This window comes from Lathyrus oleraceus, chromosome 7, assembly GCF_024323335.1.
Source record: "Lathyrus oleraceus cultivar Zhongwan6 chromosome 7, CAAS_Psat_ZW6_1.0, whole genome shotgun sequence".
NCBI classification, from domain to species: Eukaryota; Viridiplantae; Streptophyta; class Magnoliopsida; order Fabales; family Fabaceae; genus Lathyrus; species Lathyrus oleraceus.
This window is the reverse complement of record NC_066585.1, coordinates 508,299,697-508,316,969: the sequence shown is the minus strand read 5'-3', so window position 1 is coordinate 508,316,969 and position 17,273 is coordinate 508,299,697. Positions and strand designations below refer to the sequence as shown.

At 33.5% G+C, this 17,273-nt stretch overlaps 1 protein-coding gene across 1 annotated transcript; it reads right to left on the bottom strand.

Moving 5' to 3' along the window:
* Positions 1–12,238: 12,238 nt before the first annotated feature.
* On the bottom strand, positions 12,239–14,287 carry LOC127108115 (uncharacterized). The gene is made up of 3 exons (XM_051045529.1): positions 14,135–14,287; positions 13,931–13,960; positions 12,239–13,784 (listed from the first exon to the last, which is right to left on the bottom strand). Exon 3 carries the CDS (start codon positions 13,710–13,712, stop codon positions 12,468–12,470), a length of 1,245 nt encoding a protein of 414 aa, XP_050901486.1. The 5' UTR covers positions 13,713–13,784; positions 13,931–13,960; positions 14,135–14,287; the 3' UTR covers positions 12,239–12,467.
* Positions 14,288–17,273: the final 2,986 nt, after the last annotated feature.

The following is a 17,273-nucleotide window of genomic DNA, read 5'->3' as shown; positions in this document are numbered from 1 at the left end:
TTGCTCAAACAATCATACAACTCTCTAGGAGCTTGTTTTAGACTGTATATAGCCTTTTTTAAATTTGAAAACATGATTTGGAAAAGTAGGATTTATAAAGTCGAGAGGTTGATCAACAAAAACTTCCGTTTGGGTGTAACATTTTAAAATTGCACTCCTTACATCCATTTAAAATATTTTAAAATTCATTATGCATGATAAATATAGAGGCATCCTTGTGGCTTCTAATCGAGCTACAAGGGCATAAGTTCCATTGAAATATATGTCTTATTTTTAATTGTATCCTTTCACAATGAGTCTTTCTTTATTTCATAAAACTTTTCTATCCTCCTCAAACTTGTTGCGAAAGACCCTTCTGGTTCCAATCACTTAATTAAAAAGCTTTGGGAACCAGTACCCAAACATTGTTTCTCTTAAATTGATTTAACTTTTCTTGCATAGCATGAGATCAACGTTCGTCGATGAGAGATTCATCAACTTATTTTGGCTCAATTTGGGGAAAAAAGCCTTTAAGTTACATACATTTATAAGGGAGTGTCGATTTGTAACTCCCTTAGAAATATCCCCAATAACATTTCAGATTTGATGGTTTTTAACATCTCAGATGATTTTTGATGTTCTACATTTACTTCTTCATATTGAAAGGTTGGAGTTTGACTTTGTTCTTTCTATTGACTTATTTATTGATCTTCATTTTTATTTTATCTTCAAGAGATGTTTTCTCCAAGATACTTGCACAATCAACAACTTTTACCTCTACAGACTTGGGGTTAGACTCATTAAAACTAACGTGTATGAATTCTTCTATTGTAATGGTATTCTTTTTTATAAAAGTTTTAGTAGAGAGAAAATAAATTTTGTTTTATAAATTTAAATAATTTGGCATATGGAGGAATTACAACACACTATATTAACTTTTCCACACAATTTATATGATACTAAGTAAATTGTGTTATACAGTTGCAATTCTCAAAATACTTCAACAATAGATTTTTAGGGCTCTTACCAATAGTTCCTTAACTGGTAACTTTACCTTTTTTGTTACTATAATATGAGGCATCTACACTCATAGGATTAAAATAAGAAAGAATATTTATATCTTCAATCATGTGATTTAAATGGCCACTATTACATTTTGTGTTCGAGTTGTCAAACTTATCTGCTTCATAATTTGACTTTTTGACTTTTGGTATTCAATTATTTTTTGGTCCTTTAGTGTTAGTAGATTTAAATATGTTTGACCACTTTAAATATTTGATTTTTCTAAAATAATAAGGCTTAAGATGGTCAAACTTAAAATAGTGATTGTATTTATAAACAGAGTGATTGATTTTCTTTTTAATATGGCATATGTTACTAAAAAATTTAAAACTCGTTTTAGGTTCATAACTTAAACCAACTTTATTATATGATATTTTTTTTATTATTAGAAGAAGATTCAAATTGTCTTTTCCTTTATTGAAGTTATTAAGTATATTTTGTAAATTGTTAACTTTATTTTTTTAAGCATCACACTTGATAAATTCAAGTAAGACTTCGTGAGAAGAAGAAGAGTTTTTAATTAAAACACTTGGTCTCTCTTTAAGAATTTAAATTTCTTCCAAGAGGTTTTTAATTTCAAATTCAAAGGAAGAAATGGTGTTTTAGAGGTGGAGACAAGATATTTTAACTTACTTGTTTCTTAATTTAACTTCTTGCAAATGCAAAATAAGTTATGATAAGAGAAATAATAAGTTACCTATTATTCTTAATGATCTTCCATGAGACAGATGTTAGCTTCTTCATCATATGAGGAATCCATGTCATTGTCCTCCTAGGCGATGTAGATTTTCTTTGCCTGTTTTTTAAGTCTCTTGAACTTTTTCTAATTTTGATATCTTCTCTGGTTCCGAGGGAAATTTATTATTATGTTCCCTTTTTTCACATTTAAATTATGTAGGAATGAATGAGGACATTCCTTCGTTCTTGTGTTGACCATCTTATTGATCTTGAAATTCATAGATTTATTTTTCGTGCCTTTGAAATTCTTTAATTTTTTTTTAAATGAAGTTCATGTCTTCATTTGGATATCTTCATATTTTGACTCCATATTTTTAACATTTATAACTTTTAGAATAATACTTTTATTCTTTTTCTTGTCACCTTATTTATCATCATCTAACATTTTCAACTTCATCTCGTGTTCTTGCAATTTACCAAATTAAATAGTCAAATCCATGGAAGGTAAGTCTTTAGATTCGTAAATCACAGTGACTTTAGATTGTCAACTACGATTTAAGTATCTAAGAGCTATTACAACCAAATCCACATATTGAAATACTTTTTCAAGAGTTCTTGTGTGATTTATAATGTGTATGAATTGTTTTTGCATATCATAAATGTTTTCTTCAGTTTTATTCTAAAGAGTTCATATTCATGAGTTAATGTATTCATTCATGTTCCTTTTACCTCATTTTTTCCTTCATGGGTAACTTGAAGGATGTTATACATTTCTTTTACAGTCTCACAATAAGAGACACACGAAAACTCATCAAGAACAAGAATGTTAGTAATGATAGTCTTAACTTTCAAACTGCATTTCACTTTTTCGTTGTCTTCGTTGGTCCAAACATCTTCCTCTTTATTTACCACAACACCATTAGCTTGATGTGTAGGAACAAAATGAACCTTTTTTTTTACTAATTTTAAATATCAAAATCCATCCCATCTATAAATATTTCCATCTTCTCTTTCCACAGAGCATATCCTTCTCCGTTAAAGGATATGGCTTTGTATAGTGTGTTGGGTGTGAATAGGGAAGTAGAAAAACGGTCTAGAGGGGTGTGATAGACCCTTATTAAAGAATTAACTGCTTTTTCAAAAAAGAGTACCAGAGTTTTTCAAAAGATGTGAGCAAAAGATTTGAATCAAAAATATGAAAATTATATGTTTATCAAAACTTGATTACGTTAAGGCTTAATCAATTATCAAATACCAAACAATGGTTTTATGATGATACATAAAAGTATTGAAATTTTGTTCCTTGGGGGACAGATGTTGAGACAACTTTTCCGACTTTTAAAAACAATTTAAGAATAGAATGACAACAATGATGCATCAATAATAAACAATGCAAAAAATTGTAAGATAATGCAAGAGATTGGTAACCTAGTTTGGTGAAACCACACCTACGACTGGGGGACACTCTACCCAAGAAAAGAAATTCACTACTTCGAATTAGATCATTTAGTCTTATAAGAACCTTCAAACTCAATGAAGTTCTAGTCCCCTCTCTAATCCTAGTGACTTTCTATTTAAGTCTCCTCATAAATATGAGAACCCACTCACTTTCTTCAATCATTAACCCCTAGTGATCAACCTCAATAACAAGTCTATTGATTGTTGAACTTACAACTCAACTAAGACAAGCCGACAAGTATGCCAGGTCATTGAAGCATAGAGTGGTGTGCAACAGTAGATTCAACGCTAATTCTTACAAGGGTATTAGCGTGGAATACAATAAAATACTCGCAAAACCTATACACAAAGAACTTAATCTTGTGTACAAACCCCGCCTAAAATATGACAATAGAGTCTCATTATATATCAATGTCTTTTAGGATTTTCTCTCATAGATATGTGATTTAAATATGTCCAGAATAATAGAGAATCTTGTTGTAATTGATTGTGCCATAAAACAATCCAAAAGATATGATTTGTTACATTCAAATTCAAATCGCCATTTAAATTTGATTTGATCTTTACCAGTTGTAAAAAAAATAACCATACATTGCTAACAAATATGCAGCACATCTGATTGAAAACCAATCAGAAAAATTGCACCAAACAACAATCCTTATGGCCTGCTGACAAGGCCATATGTTGCACTACACATGTTGGAACATCGTGTTCCACATGTTGCACTAGTACATCCAAATTAACTCGTGTGCATTACTTGTAGATCTTATGTGGTAGAGAGAATCTTGGATAGAGAAATATTGAACCAGACTACAATACCATATGTTTGTTGTCAGAGACCAGATGTTGCAACCCACATGTTGGAACATCATGTCCAACATATGTCCCTTCTGCACCAGAACCAGCTTGAACAAACTCCATATTTTTTTGCATAATGCAGCCAATCTCAAAAGGTCCAAAAATCTCCCCCTTTGGAAAATTTTGGCAAAACAACTCTTCAAGCGGGATAGCTAAGTATCAAGGATCTACTTAGACAAGACAATAACAACAACAACAGAAGAACCAAAACATCAAAGCATCAGTAGCAGCAGAAGCAGCACATAACAGAGCATCATTCATAAATCATAAGGTAGTTACACACAAAAAATATCATAAGATTTCCACACACAGACAATGCTCCATAAACAAACAACATATAATCATTCAACATGATTTAGTCATGCATGTACACATAGTTAGTAGTTAGTAGTCAAAGATTAGAAACTACTAGTAACACATAGAGAAATCAGCACACACACTCATAATGTTGAGGGTTAGATGCTAGGCCAGATGCTTTAGCATGTGTGCACACAGAAAATCAGTTAGTATTAGTCGACATTCAATACTTAGTCACAACGGGATATGTTTTCACACACCATTACCCCCCCCCCCTTCTTTTCCATAATTTGGCAAAGGTCTTCCTAAAAAAGATTGGTTAGTCAACCCAGGGGTTAGTATGTTAGCACATTCACACAAATCGGGAGTAAACAAACATGATGATAAATCATAATGTTAGAGCATCATCCCTTGACATTCAACATGTGGTGATACTTAGTTCAAAGATTAAGATTACATGACCATTACAAACCAAAAAGGTACCCATATGAGGGCCAAAAATTCATATGAAAAGAAAAACAAAAAATGAAGTTTAAACAGCAACCAACTGCATCAAATCCCACATGTCATACCAGATGTCTGGGACATCCTAGTTTACATCAACATACAGCTTACTCTTCAAAGTTGTCCTCCTCTTCTTCAGCTTCTTCTTCTTCTTCCTTCTTATTTTATAATAGTTTGATCAAATCATCCGCCGTATTTTTTATGATGGTACTTGAAGTGATAGTTGCTTGAAGATTCTTTGATACTTCCACCAGTTCGTGTAGAACCTCATTTTTGGTGGCTTTGGAACCAGAAGAGTACCTTCCACTAGCAGCATGACTATGACTTCTTGTTACCTCAATGTCTGCTACATGAGATCCAACAAAGAGTTTATAGTCCAAAGTTTATGGGTATGGATTTTTGTTCTTGATTCCATTTGCATACAATATTTTGGGGTGTTACTTCAATATGATTCAAGTGATCAAACATGGAACGGAAATGGGAAGTTTCACTGCATAAGAGTCAGCATGTTTCATTGTCTGACCAAAATCAAGTTCCTCAAAATTCATATTGGACTTTGTTCCAATTTGAAAAATAAGCTTGACTAAGACAGGTGTGATGCTTGAGATATGGTTGGTGGCAACCCAATTTGATGCACCTATTCTATTTAGCACATCATATTTCACACTCATACTTGAGGATAGAGTAAGCTCTTCTTTGCCCACTACTGGACTTGATTAATTGTGATTTCTCTAGCCACTTTATCCAGAGAGGGAACACTATCAGATTAAGCAGATTTTCTTCTTCCTAGATAGACATCGATGACTTCAGTGAGAAGTTTAAAATACATCCTCTAACATATACTTTGTATAATTGTTTGATCATTTCCTTATTGCATTCATATGAAAAATTAACAATAAATTCCTGGACAAGCTTCTCATAGAATGGACCAATGTCTATCACAGTTTTCATCAAATCAACTTTCTTCAGTAAATACCATATTTCTTGATAGCCAAGAGTATCTTTACTCATCTCGTTTTCTAAAGAAACTCTTCTTTGACACACAGATCTCCTTTTTTTAACACTCTCTTCAGAGTGAAAGGACACATTGTCCAAAGGAGCGGTAGGAATATTCATATGCACTATTTTTCCTCCAATCTTCTTTTTGGAAGAGGGCACAATGTCAAGGACACCTACTTCAACATTTGGTTCTGAGTCACTTTAAACTACAAGCTTTCTCTTAATATATTTTCTTATGATTTTTTCTATTGAGGTTTTTCCTTCTTCTTTTTCTCTTTATCAGACAGAGTTCTTTTTATCTTCAAAAGTCCAACGCCATTGCTGACCATACCCTTTTGGCCACTTCACACCCCTATTGCAGATTAGTTTATTTTATTTTTTTCTTTTTTTTTCTTTTAATTATTTTTCTCACCTTTGTTTACACATTTAATAAATACATTAAAAGTACATTTTCTACACATTGAAAATACTAAAAATAAAGTAGTTCTTGAATTAGACTTGGATTAGGTTTTTTAATTTTTAGTTTAATTACTAATTGACACTTTAAATGCCATTTTCTTAGTAGGTTATAACTTTGGGTTAGTTCTTGACTAATTCCAATTTGTTCATGCCATATTTCCATTTCTTAATGCCATGTGCTTATTGGATGATGCTTAATTTGATAATGTCCCTAATTAAGTAGTTGATCAAAGTTACCTTTGATTAATTGATTACACTTGTCTTAGACTTGTCTTGAATAACTTGCATGTTTCCCATGTCCAATCAAGTGATCATAAGTCCCTTGATCACTTGATTGGGTTAGACCTTGGTAAGTGCATTACACTGGATCTCAAGTCACACTCAAGTTCAAGACTGCATACTCAAGACCTTGGATACAGAAGGACATCAATACCTTAATCAATGTTGAGATTAGTCATTCAAGCACCTTGCCTTTGTAAAAAAAACAAAAATACTCTTATATTCCTTCAGACACTTGTCAGTTATGGTGTGAATTGTGTGCCATAAGCCTTAAGTAATGGAGAAGGAGTGAAAAGGAGTATTCATATCCTTATTCTGAATATCTTTAGATACGGGACGCCTAACTCAGTTGTACAAAGTATTCACCTTCATTCATATACTTTAGTATGATTCAAATCAAATAACTTTCAAGCTTGTTTCCCCAGATAATACCTCAACACCTCAATACTTCAACATTCACAATATTATCTCTTTGGAACAAACACAATTCCCTTTGGATATCCATACACTTATTGGGTTAATCACTTTCACTAGGTTAAACACTCACTTCTGAACCAAATCCCCATCTTTGGGTTAATCATAAATCATATTTAAACCCATTTCTTCATGCATTGCCATGTGAAACCCTGTGCTCTAGAAACTTTCATGCATTTTCTTGTGGAGCCATGTGCTCTAGAAACTTTCATGCATTGCCCTATGGAGCCCTGTGCTCTATCAACCTTCATGCATTTCCCTATGGAGCCCTATGTTCTGGCAACCTTCATGTATTTCCCTATGGAGCCATGTGCTTTGGTAACCTTCATGCATTACCCTGTGGAGCCTTGTGCTCTGGCAACCTTCATGCATTGCCCTGTGGATCCTTGTGCTCTGGCAACCTTCATGCATTTCCCTATGGATCCCTGTGCTCAGGCAACCTTCATACATTTCCTTATAAGTTATATACTTATGCAAATCATTCATGCCTTGTAAGCCATGTGCTTAGGCAACCCCCTTTCTTGTAGGTCTTGATCCCCCAGATCTAGGAAAAACCCTACAACTTTTCATTGTCTAATCATCATCTATTGGTTAAACGCCACACTATTTGGTTCAAACACACATGTTCTATGGATTTAAACAATACACTCATGGTCCAAACAATACTTTCACTACATCCAACACAATATTTTCCTCATTTCACAACTTCTCTTTGTAATTCAAGCTCTTTCTTTTTTAATTCAATTAAAGAGACCCTTTGTTTCCTTTTATCACACAAACCTTTTTCAAAATAATTTTCTTTCTTTTCATAAAAGAATTGTTATAATTTGTTCCTTAGCAATCAGACTAAAAGTTTAGAGCATCCGAACAATGACCAGAATCAGCTAACGTCTACACACTTCTAGGATACCATAATAGTTATTCTCTAAAATTAACCAACAAATCTGTATTTTCTACCACTAACTACGGAGCTCTAATTTTTTCATTGCACTATGAGAATACGTAGGCACGAGGGTTTGAATACTTGGCGAGGACATTAATTAATTAATTTGTTTTTTTTTCTTTTATCAATTACAAGTAACCTTTAGATAATAACACACATCCGCGTAAAGAACAATTAAAACGGTTCCTGTTAAGTATAACGGATGTGAGGGGTTCTAATACTTTCCCCTTTCATAATCGACCTCCTTACCTTTTTTATCTTCCCCTTGGGTTTTATCGATATTTTCTCTTTCCTTTGGGAATAAATAAAGTTCGATGGAGACTTTGTTGTATCTTCGAGCGTAGGATTTTCTCAGGTATTTTTCGCGGCAGGACAACTAGTATCTGTTAATATGTTATAAGCATGTTATATACATTGTCTCACACATCAACACCTGTCTTACTAAACAGAATTTAACTTTACTCGAATCCATTGGTATCTTAAGTGTTGTTCTGTCCAAAAATTAAGAAGAACACATATCCAATTTGTAGTCTTTCACACAGCACTACCAAGATCAAACTGGAAAGAATAACCTTCTTCTTTTTCACTGGAATTATCAGAACCAGTCACAACACCTCACACCTTTGTGAACCTCTGAAAAATCTTAACCAAATCTTCGAAAAAACGTTAAATTGAAAATGAATATCCTCAATCAATAACGAATCTTCAAAGATAAGACTTGGATCATTGCAACAATGATAAAAGAATGGGATATAAAATGAAAGAAATTGTTTGCAAGTGTTTAAGAAAGATTTAAAACTCTTTTGAAAAAATGAGAGAATAAGTGGTTTGTGGGTTTTCAAATCATCAATGGAAGTGTATGTTTAATAACATTATGAGTGATCTTGAGAGAAATTTAATTTATAAGTGTTGGAGATGAAACACAAAAAGGTAGTGAAAATCATGTTTGGTTCGAGTCATGAACACTTGAGTGATTTGAGTCAAGTGGAAAAGTAATGCAGAATAAGATCTACATTTTATGAGAAACCCATTTTGCTATGATTTGAGTCAAGTATACACTATGATTCGACTAATGCATGATGTGATTTGAGTCATAAAGAATTCGTGATTCGACTCAAATAAGGAAGGGGCTGACAGGAGTTTCATGATTCGAGTCATGTGTAACTTTCAATTCGAGTCACAAAGTTACATGATTCAAATCAAGCTCAATCTTTGATTCGACTTACAGAACCTCATGTTTCCCTCTGCTTGATTTGATTCGACTCATAGGGTACATGATTCGAATCACACACCTAAAATCTCAATTTTTGATGTTCTTAAAGATATTTTGATATTCTACTTGTGACAAAACTTAAACCAATCTCAAATATGGTTCTTGTTCCAAAAGCTCGAGTAATTGACTTAAAATATTATTCATACTCAAACACAAACAGTTTGAATTATGCATGCTAAAAATATATGAATCTAAAATCGATCCTGAAAAATGCAAAATTGAAAAGATGACTTAATGATATAAGAACAAAATTGAAATAAAGTTTAATAGACAAGCAACAAAACCATATAACAGATACATGCATAGTCTTTCCTTTAATGTAGCATAGACACGCAACTTCACAAACATGATTCCATCAAACTGGGCTTGAGGGGCAACTATTCCTAATTGGATTGAGAAGTGATTGAAATCAATTCATTAACATAATAATCTATAGGCTTGAAAGCACGACTAGTGCAAACTAGTCTCGGTCCCGCAAAAGAAAAACCAATTTGATCATTTAAGCTCATAAAGCAAGGATATTTACGATAAGAGTGACGTCACACTAATGATGTCATGAATCCACTACCAAAAGGAAGTTTATATGGCTTGGGGAGTATGCGTAGACATGCCCTAAAAAGAGCCTGATTCATACATAAAATCAAAATAGGACAGTCAGATAATAGTACGAATTATATTCAGTCACCTCCTAGTAAAAAACGGTCTTGATTAAGTGTAAGGGACAAGATCATGCCAAAACCCTAATGAGATTCTTACAAAAGTAAACACATACATCAAATCAAGAGACACACTCTTAAAAATCTAAAAACATTTCACCTTTTGTCTCATTCTTCCATTGACTTGGATGTTAGAGTATTTTTATAGGTACCACCCCCTCACACTTTTAAACCGAGAAAGTGCTCGCAAGACAGTTGCGTCAGTCGAAATTATCATCTTAATTATCTTCAGTTTATTTTTAAGATATTTTGATCTGGGTAGATAAATGGTCATGTTACAGTTAATAACTCCACAAACCAAAAAGGGTGGAGATTGTGGAACATCTAGTTAAGAAAATCATGCACCCATGGACACAATCATAGAGTATGTTAAGATATTTTGAACTGGGTAGATAAATGGTCATGTTACAGTTAATAACTCCACAAACCAAAAAGGGTGGAGATTGTGGAACATCTAGTTAAGAAAATCATGCACCCTTGGACACAATCGTAGAACATGTTGAGAAGTAGAAGACAACATCAAACATGGGATGTCATGTATCCCATAATGAAGGAAATAATCACACACTACACTTATAAATAATCGAATGATATAATAATTTATGTAGACCTCAATGTATGGCCAATAAGATAATTTCCTTAATAAATACCACACCTTGTAGGATCGTGCAATCTTACATTTCAGGACCATTACTCCTCCTGACAAGGATCTTATAGAGATCAATATGGATCTTTTTTTATCAAGTAGTATAATTGCTGAAATTTTATTTTTTTAAAGGTGAATAAATAGAATATCGTGGGCTCGAACCACGCACCCCTACATCAAATATGATATCCCTACACAACTTCCAACTGAGCAGGTTTAACTAAACATGTTAAATGTCTCTTTTATCTATCATAAATTGTATCCATATGTATATAATTATATATATATATATATATATATATATATATATATATATATATATATATATATATATATATATATATATATATATAAGTTTTGCTCCTATTAGTAGAATGGTACAACACGTGCTACTAGGGATGTATGTGGGTCAGATTAGGTTGAATTTGACCTAATTCAATACCCAATTCATATAAAATACTTTGATTTATATGAGGTAAAATAATCACTCCTTAAACTAATGGGTGATTTAGACAAACTCGTTTATTTCTAGATTAGGTAGGTTGAATACTGGATTGTCCAAATAATTTTTCATTTTTATTAATATTAAATAACTAAATTATAAATCATCATATTTTTTTATAAAAACTACTCAACATTTTTATCTTCTTAAAAAAATTAGATAACATATTTTTACTATTTTTTATCTTCATAAAATAATAAATAATGACATTGGCTAATAATAATTACTAAAGTTGTATGACATAATGTCGTATTAACATCAACTATGCTGATATTCATCAAAATCGTGGTTCACTAAATGTGCAAGAGACTAAAGTTGTCACAAACTATATGAATATTCATCAAAATCATTAAAATTATAATAATAAAGATTTGATTAATAGATCAATAAATTTTTTGGGTTTGGATCCGATTTTACTCAAAATCCAATTTTTTTAAATGAATTTTTAGTTTTTAAACCCATATCCACCTGATTGTCCAACCCAACTCATTTTTTAAGATTTTTTTAAAATAAATTTGATTAAATTTTGTGAATTGATCCAACTCATGTACAAGTTCCATGTTACTATCCTGTATCCTCGTGTGCTAATCCCTTCCCGATAGGAATAAAGAAAGAAAAGTGAGAACATAATTGGTTATCCTAGAATTATTGTGGTTATTTGAAAAAGGAGAAGCACAAAGCTTGATGACCATGTTTCACTAGTCAATGCATAATTTATGTAAGTTTGTTTGATTATATTCTGTCTTTGATTTGGGAACTCTTCGCCAGAAAATCATTCAACAAATCATTTCCGTAAAGAAATTGCCTATTAGATAATATTAAGCTTGTGTGAAGTATAAGTGCAACAACAGTATCTGGATAAGGCATAAGTCTCCACAAATTGTAGTCAAGGAGCAGGAAAGGTCAATCTGAAGAATGACCAAAACCTCAGAAAACTAGATAATCAGAGACGAAGATCGGTCTAATAGTGTGATGACTGATAACCTTTACTTACTCAAATGTGACACTATTGTAACAAACATGAAAGGATATTGATATTGATGCTAGATAAGTTATAAACAGTTTTCATTAGCCATCATTGAAAACTAAATTTTAACACAGCTTATGGACATGACATAAATTGTTTCCATAACAGACAAATAGGCTCAAATCATCCAAACCAAACAGACAAATATCCTTACATCTGTTAAATAAAATGCGCTATATATACATAAATAACATAACAAATTTGTTTTAGACTGTGAATGAAAATTGTGTATGACAAACAAATTGTAGTATGCATGCAACAAAACGAGGAACCTATGATAAATATAATGCGTTACCCCTTACATAAAAGATGATCATCTCAATCTTCTTCTTCTGCTGGGTTCATTTGAAACTTGTCTTGAAGCACCGTTTCTTCTTCTACTGTTTGACGAAGAAGGGTCTAACGGACTAATATATATGTCTTTATCAGTTGTCTGAATTTCTGAACCACTAGCAGCAATATTGTCAACATTCCTAGCTGCTGCAGCAGCAGAATTGGCCACATCAACAACATCTTGAGCACGACTCTCCGAGCGGTTTGTAGCAGCGAAACTAAACATTGAACTTCTATTTTCAGCAAGATGGTTTAACTCTCTGCTTCCTCCTATATTGTGGCCGTGGATATAAGATTCAAGGTCCTGAACTAATCTTTCTGCAGAATCCATTGCAGAATTTATCGCTGATGAAAGCGATGAAAATGAAGAAGCTCCTTGTTCTAGCATCCTTGAAACTTGATGAGTGCCTGCGTGTTGATTAATATCAGTCTGCGTGCGAGAACGAACGAGCGTACCATTATTTCTATCACCTCTGGTATTAGGGCTTTCTAACTGAGCCTGTTCTCCAAATCCACCAATTCGGTTATGAAACCGCCGAATGCTTTGGACAATAGAAGAAGAAGATGCACCTCGGGTTATCAACTTCTGTCTAATACTCTCAATTCTAGGAGCCTTAGGTCGAGGAGGAACTCTCAAACCAGCTTCTTTCATTTCCATTTGACAATCACCACCAACACTACCTTTCCCATAAATCGGAATAATACCCGATTCAGTAACCTCTCCTTTACAAACAGGACATTCCTTCGCTTTCGAATAAACATACGATAACTGATAGAAACACGGCCAACAAAACAAATGCCCACAACACGTCAAAACAGGATCTCTCGCAACATCCAAGCATATATTACAATCATAAAAACTCTCACTACTCTCCTCCACTTTACCATCATCAATCTCTTCCACCCCCAACGCTTTCGCTACTAAATGAGCACTCTTTCTTTTTCCACATTTTTCAACATCATTCTGCTCCTCCCTTTCTTCTTCACCTCGAACATCATCATCAGTCATCGCTTCTCCCGTAAAATTAGTTATCCGAATCGGCGAATTCATCATCATCCGCGGCAACCTCCGACTCTGCCTCGCTCTCGAAGTAATCTCTTCAAGGTGTCTTATTCGGTTCCGAATATTTCCCTCGGCAGCTTCGAGTTCGTCCAATACAGAATCAAATTCAACTACTGAACTACTACTTCGATCCAAAGGCTCCTGATTCAAATCAAGCTCCATAGTACACACAACCTTAACCCTCTTTTTTTAGGTTTAAGCCATTAACAACAAAATTTCTTAAGTTTCAAAATCCTATTACAAATCAAAACAAATTAATTCAATTAAACAACAACATAATCAAAGATCAACATATTATTTATATAAAAAATGAAAAATAAATATAAAATTAAATAACTAATAAAACATTGATGATTGAACTGAGAGAGAAATTTGCATACCTTGTTCAAACTACTGTGATATTGTTATACCTATAATATATATGCACTGATTATTAAACGAAACTAAAATTCGTGAGGGAAAATAATAATTGGAAAGAAAAAAAAAACTGAATAGGAAGAAAGAACATTAACTGGAAAAATTTGTGATTGGAGAAAAAATCAGAAAAGAAAGCAAAATTGAATTAAAGAGGAGTGAGAAATTACACCATGGGAACGATGAGGATGATGAATCGGGTGATTGTTCGTTCTTGCGAGTTTGGAAAATCGGTGACGATGAGATTTGATTTGGCGATTTGTTTATTTGTTTGGTTGATTGATTTTTTTTGGAGAGTCATTGACGGACACAGACTTATAATCTTTTTTTTCTAGGGCATTTCATTTTGATTTTGTAATCTATTGTTTTTTTGTTTTTTTTTTCATTAAATTTTCTCTTCTTTTTTTAATTTAAATTATTTGTGTCATAGCAGTATTTTCGATAGGGTCTATTGTCGTCAAAATGATGTTTGTCGAAATTGTGTGAATGTCGAAGTGTTGAAGAGTTAGCCTCGACATGGATTTGATATTAAACCTAATTTTATATTGTTGGTAGAATTAGGTATTTTGGATTTTTATTTTTGTGATTTGCATAACGAGGAAGCAAGCAAAATATGTAAATAGGGAGTAACCCCTATTATTGTAAACACTTGATTTTTGCAATTGTAAAAAAATAAAGAATCACAGTTTGTGAGCAAAGAAGAACTCTGCAGAAAATTTATCTTATTCCTTCTCTCGATAACCCTAACTCTTTTCTTCTTAATTCAATATTTTTTCTTGTTTTTCATCACCATTGTGTAGCCGATACGATCTTGCAATCAAGGATGGTTGATTCACTCGAGTGAAAAGTGAAGAACAAGAGAGAATTTGATCGGTGCGATTGAATCTTGTTCGTTAAGGTTGATTCAGAATTACTCAAAGTTTTGGGTTTAATTCCAACATATGGTATCTAGAGCATTGACTGAGCGATTCTAGGAAGAATAACATGATGAATCATCCGAACGGGTATTTTCCGACGAGTCTCGCAATTCTGAAGATTCAGAATTACGAGAATTGGTGCAAGCAGATAAAGTCATTTTTTGTTATCAAGATATTTAGGATCTTGTGAAAGGGAGAATGACACCGCTTGCAACAAGCGTGACGGATGAAGAAAAAGCTGCACACAAAGAATTGAAGAAGAAAGATTATAAAGCTCTTTTTATAATCCATCAATGTATTGATTCTGATAATTTTGAAAAGGTTAGTGATGTTAAATTAGTGAAAGAAACATGGGAAATTCTTGAAAAATTGTTTGGAGGCGGAGAGAAGGTGAAAAAGGTGAGGTTACAAACTCACAAAAGACGTTGAATTGATGTAGATGGAAGACAATGAAAGCATAATTAATTTTTCACCAGGGTTACAAAACTGGTGAATCAAATCAAAGTATCTGGAGAAGTGTTGACATCAAGATCAATTGTTTCAAATATCTTGAGGTCATTGGCTCCAAAGTTCGACCACGTGGTAGTAGCCATAGAAGAGTCGGAAGATTTGTCAGCATTGACAAAGGAAAAGTTTCAAGGGACACTTGAATCTCATGAACAAAGAATGAATGAAAGAGCTGCAGGCAAGTCGAAGAGTGATGTGGCTTTGCAGGCGCAATCGGTAAGAGCAAAGAAAGGTAAAGGGAAGTGGCTCGACAACAAAGGTAAATGAGGCTACAACAATTCGACTGGTCGAAATCAACAAGAAGGAGGTTGGTCGAATCAGAGAAGACCCTCATACGAAAGTAAGCAAAGAGGCGGTGTTGTAGGTATGGGAATAGGTGATGGTCGAAAACCTGATAAAAGCCACATTCAATGTTTCAATTATCTGAAGTATGGTAACCACTCAAGTGATTATCCTTAAAAATGGAAGAATCATAAACTGGTGCAAAGTTTGCAAAGCATGAAGAAGAAGAGATGTTGTTGATGGTCACAACAAGAGATAAAGAGAGATTCCATGACCAATGGTACTTGGATTCAGGATACTCATCACACATTACTAGTAGGAAAGATTGGTTTGTCAACATGAAACCCTCAATGAAAAACATGGTAAAATTTGCAAATGACAATACTCTAGCAGCTGAAGGTATTGGTGATGTTTTGATTATGGGGAAAGATGGCAAGAGGTAAGTAATTTCCAATATACAAGACATACTAGGCATGAAAAGTAATTTGCTCAACATATGGCAGTTGGTCGAAAAGAACTACAAAGTGTCGATCAAAGACCAGATAATGAGAGTTCTCGACTCAGGTGGAAGGTTAATCTTGAAGGCACCTATGTCTCAGAATAGAACCTTCAGGATTGAATTTAATGTGATGGGGCACAAGTGTCTTGCAACTGCAACTATTATGGGTGAATGGATATGGGACTATAGACTTGGTCATCTCAATCTCAAAGACATCAAAGATCTAAAAAGAAGAAATATGGTTTCGGGTTACTAGAAATTGACATTCCAAATGAAGTGTGTGAAGAATGTGTGCAGGCGAAGCAGCACAAGAACAACTTCAGCAAGGATGCAGGAAGTAAGTCGAAGGCAATTCTTGAAGTCATATACTTTGATGTGTGTGGTCCTATCCAGGTGGATTCGATTGGAGGTAATAAATACTTTGTCATATTCATAGATGATTCTAGTTGAAAATTATGGACTTACCTGATCAAGAATAAAAGTGAAGTGATTGAGGGTATTTGCCAAGTTTAAATCTATGATTGATAGACAAAGTGGTTGAAAGCTCAAGATTCTGAGGACTGATGATGGTGGGGAGTATGTGCTGAAAGACTTCGATAAGCTATGTGATAAAGAAGGGAATATGCATGAGATGGTTCCACCCTACACTCCACAGCGGAAAGCAAGAATAGAACCATCATGAACATGGTGAAAAGTATGTTGAAAGGAAAACATCTACCCAAAGAATTATGGGGAGAAGTAGTGTCGACATCTACATATATTTTGAACAGATGTCTGACGAAGAAGCTAGAAGGAATTACGCCAGGAAAATGTTGGTCTGGTGTTAAGCCTAGCTTGAGTCATCTGAAAGTATTTAGATCTATAGCACATACAAATGTGCCAGATCAGTTGATAGGAAAACTTGATGACAAGTCAAGTCAGATGATCCTAATAGGATATTATTTGACTAGAGGTTACAAGTTGTTCGATCCAGTGAACAAGCAAGTAGTGATCAGTGGGTACATGATCATATATGAGCTTACATAATGGGATTGAACTAAAAATATTAAGAAGAATTCAGTGAGAATCTTATGTGAAAAACCAGTAATTCAAATCGAAAGAGAA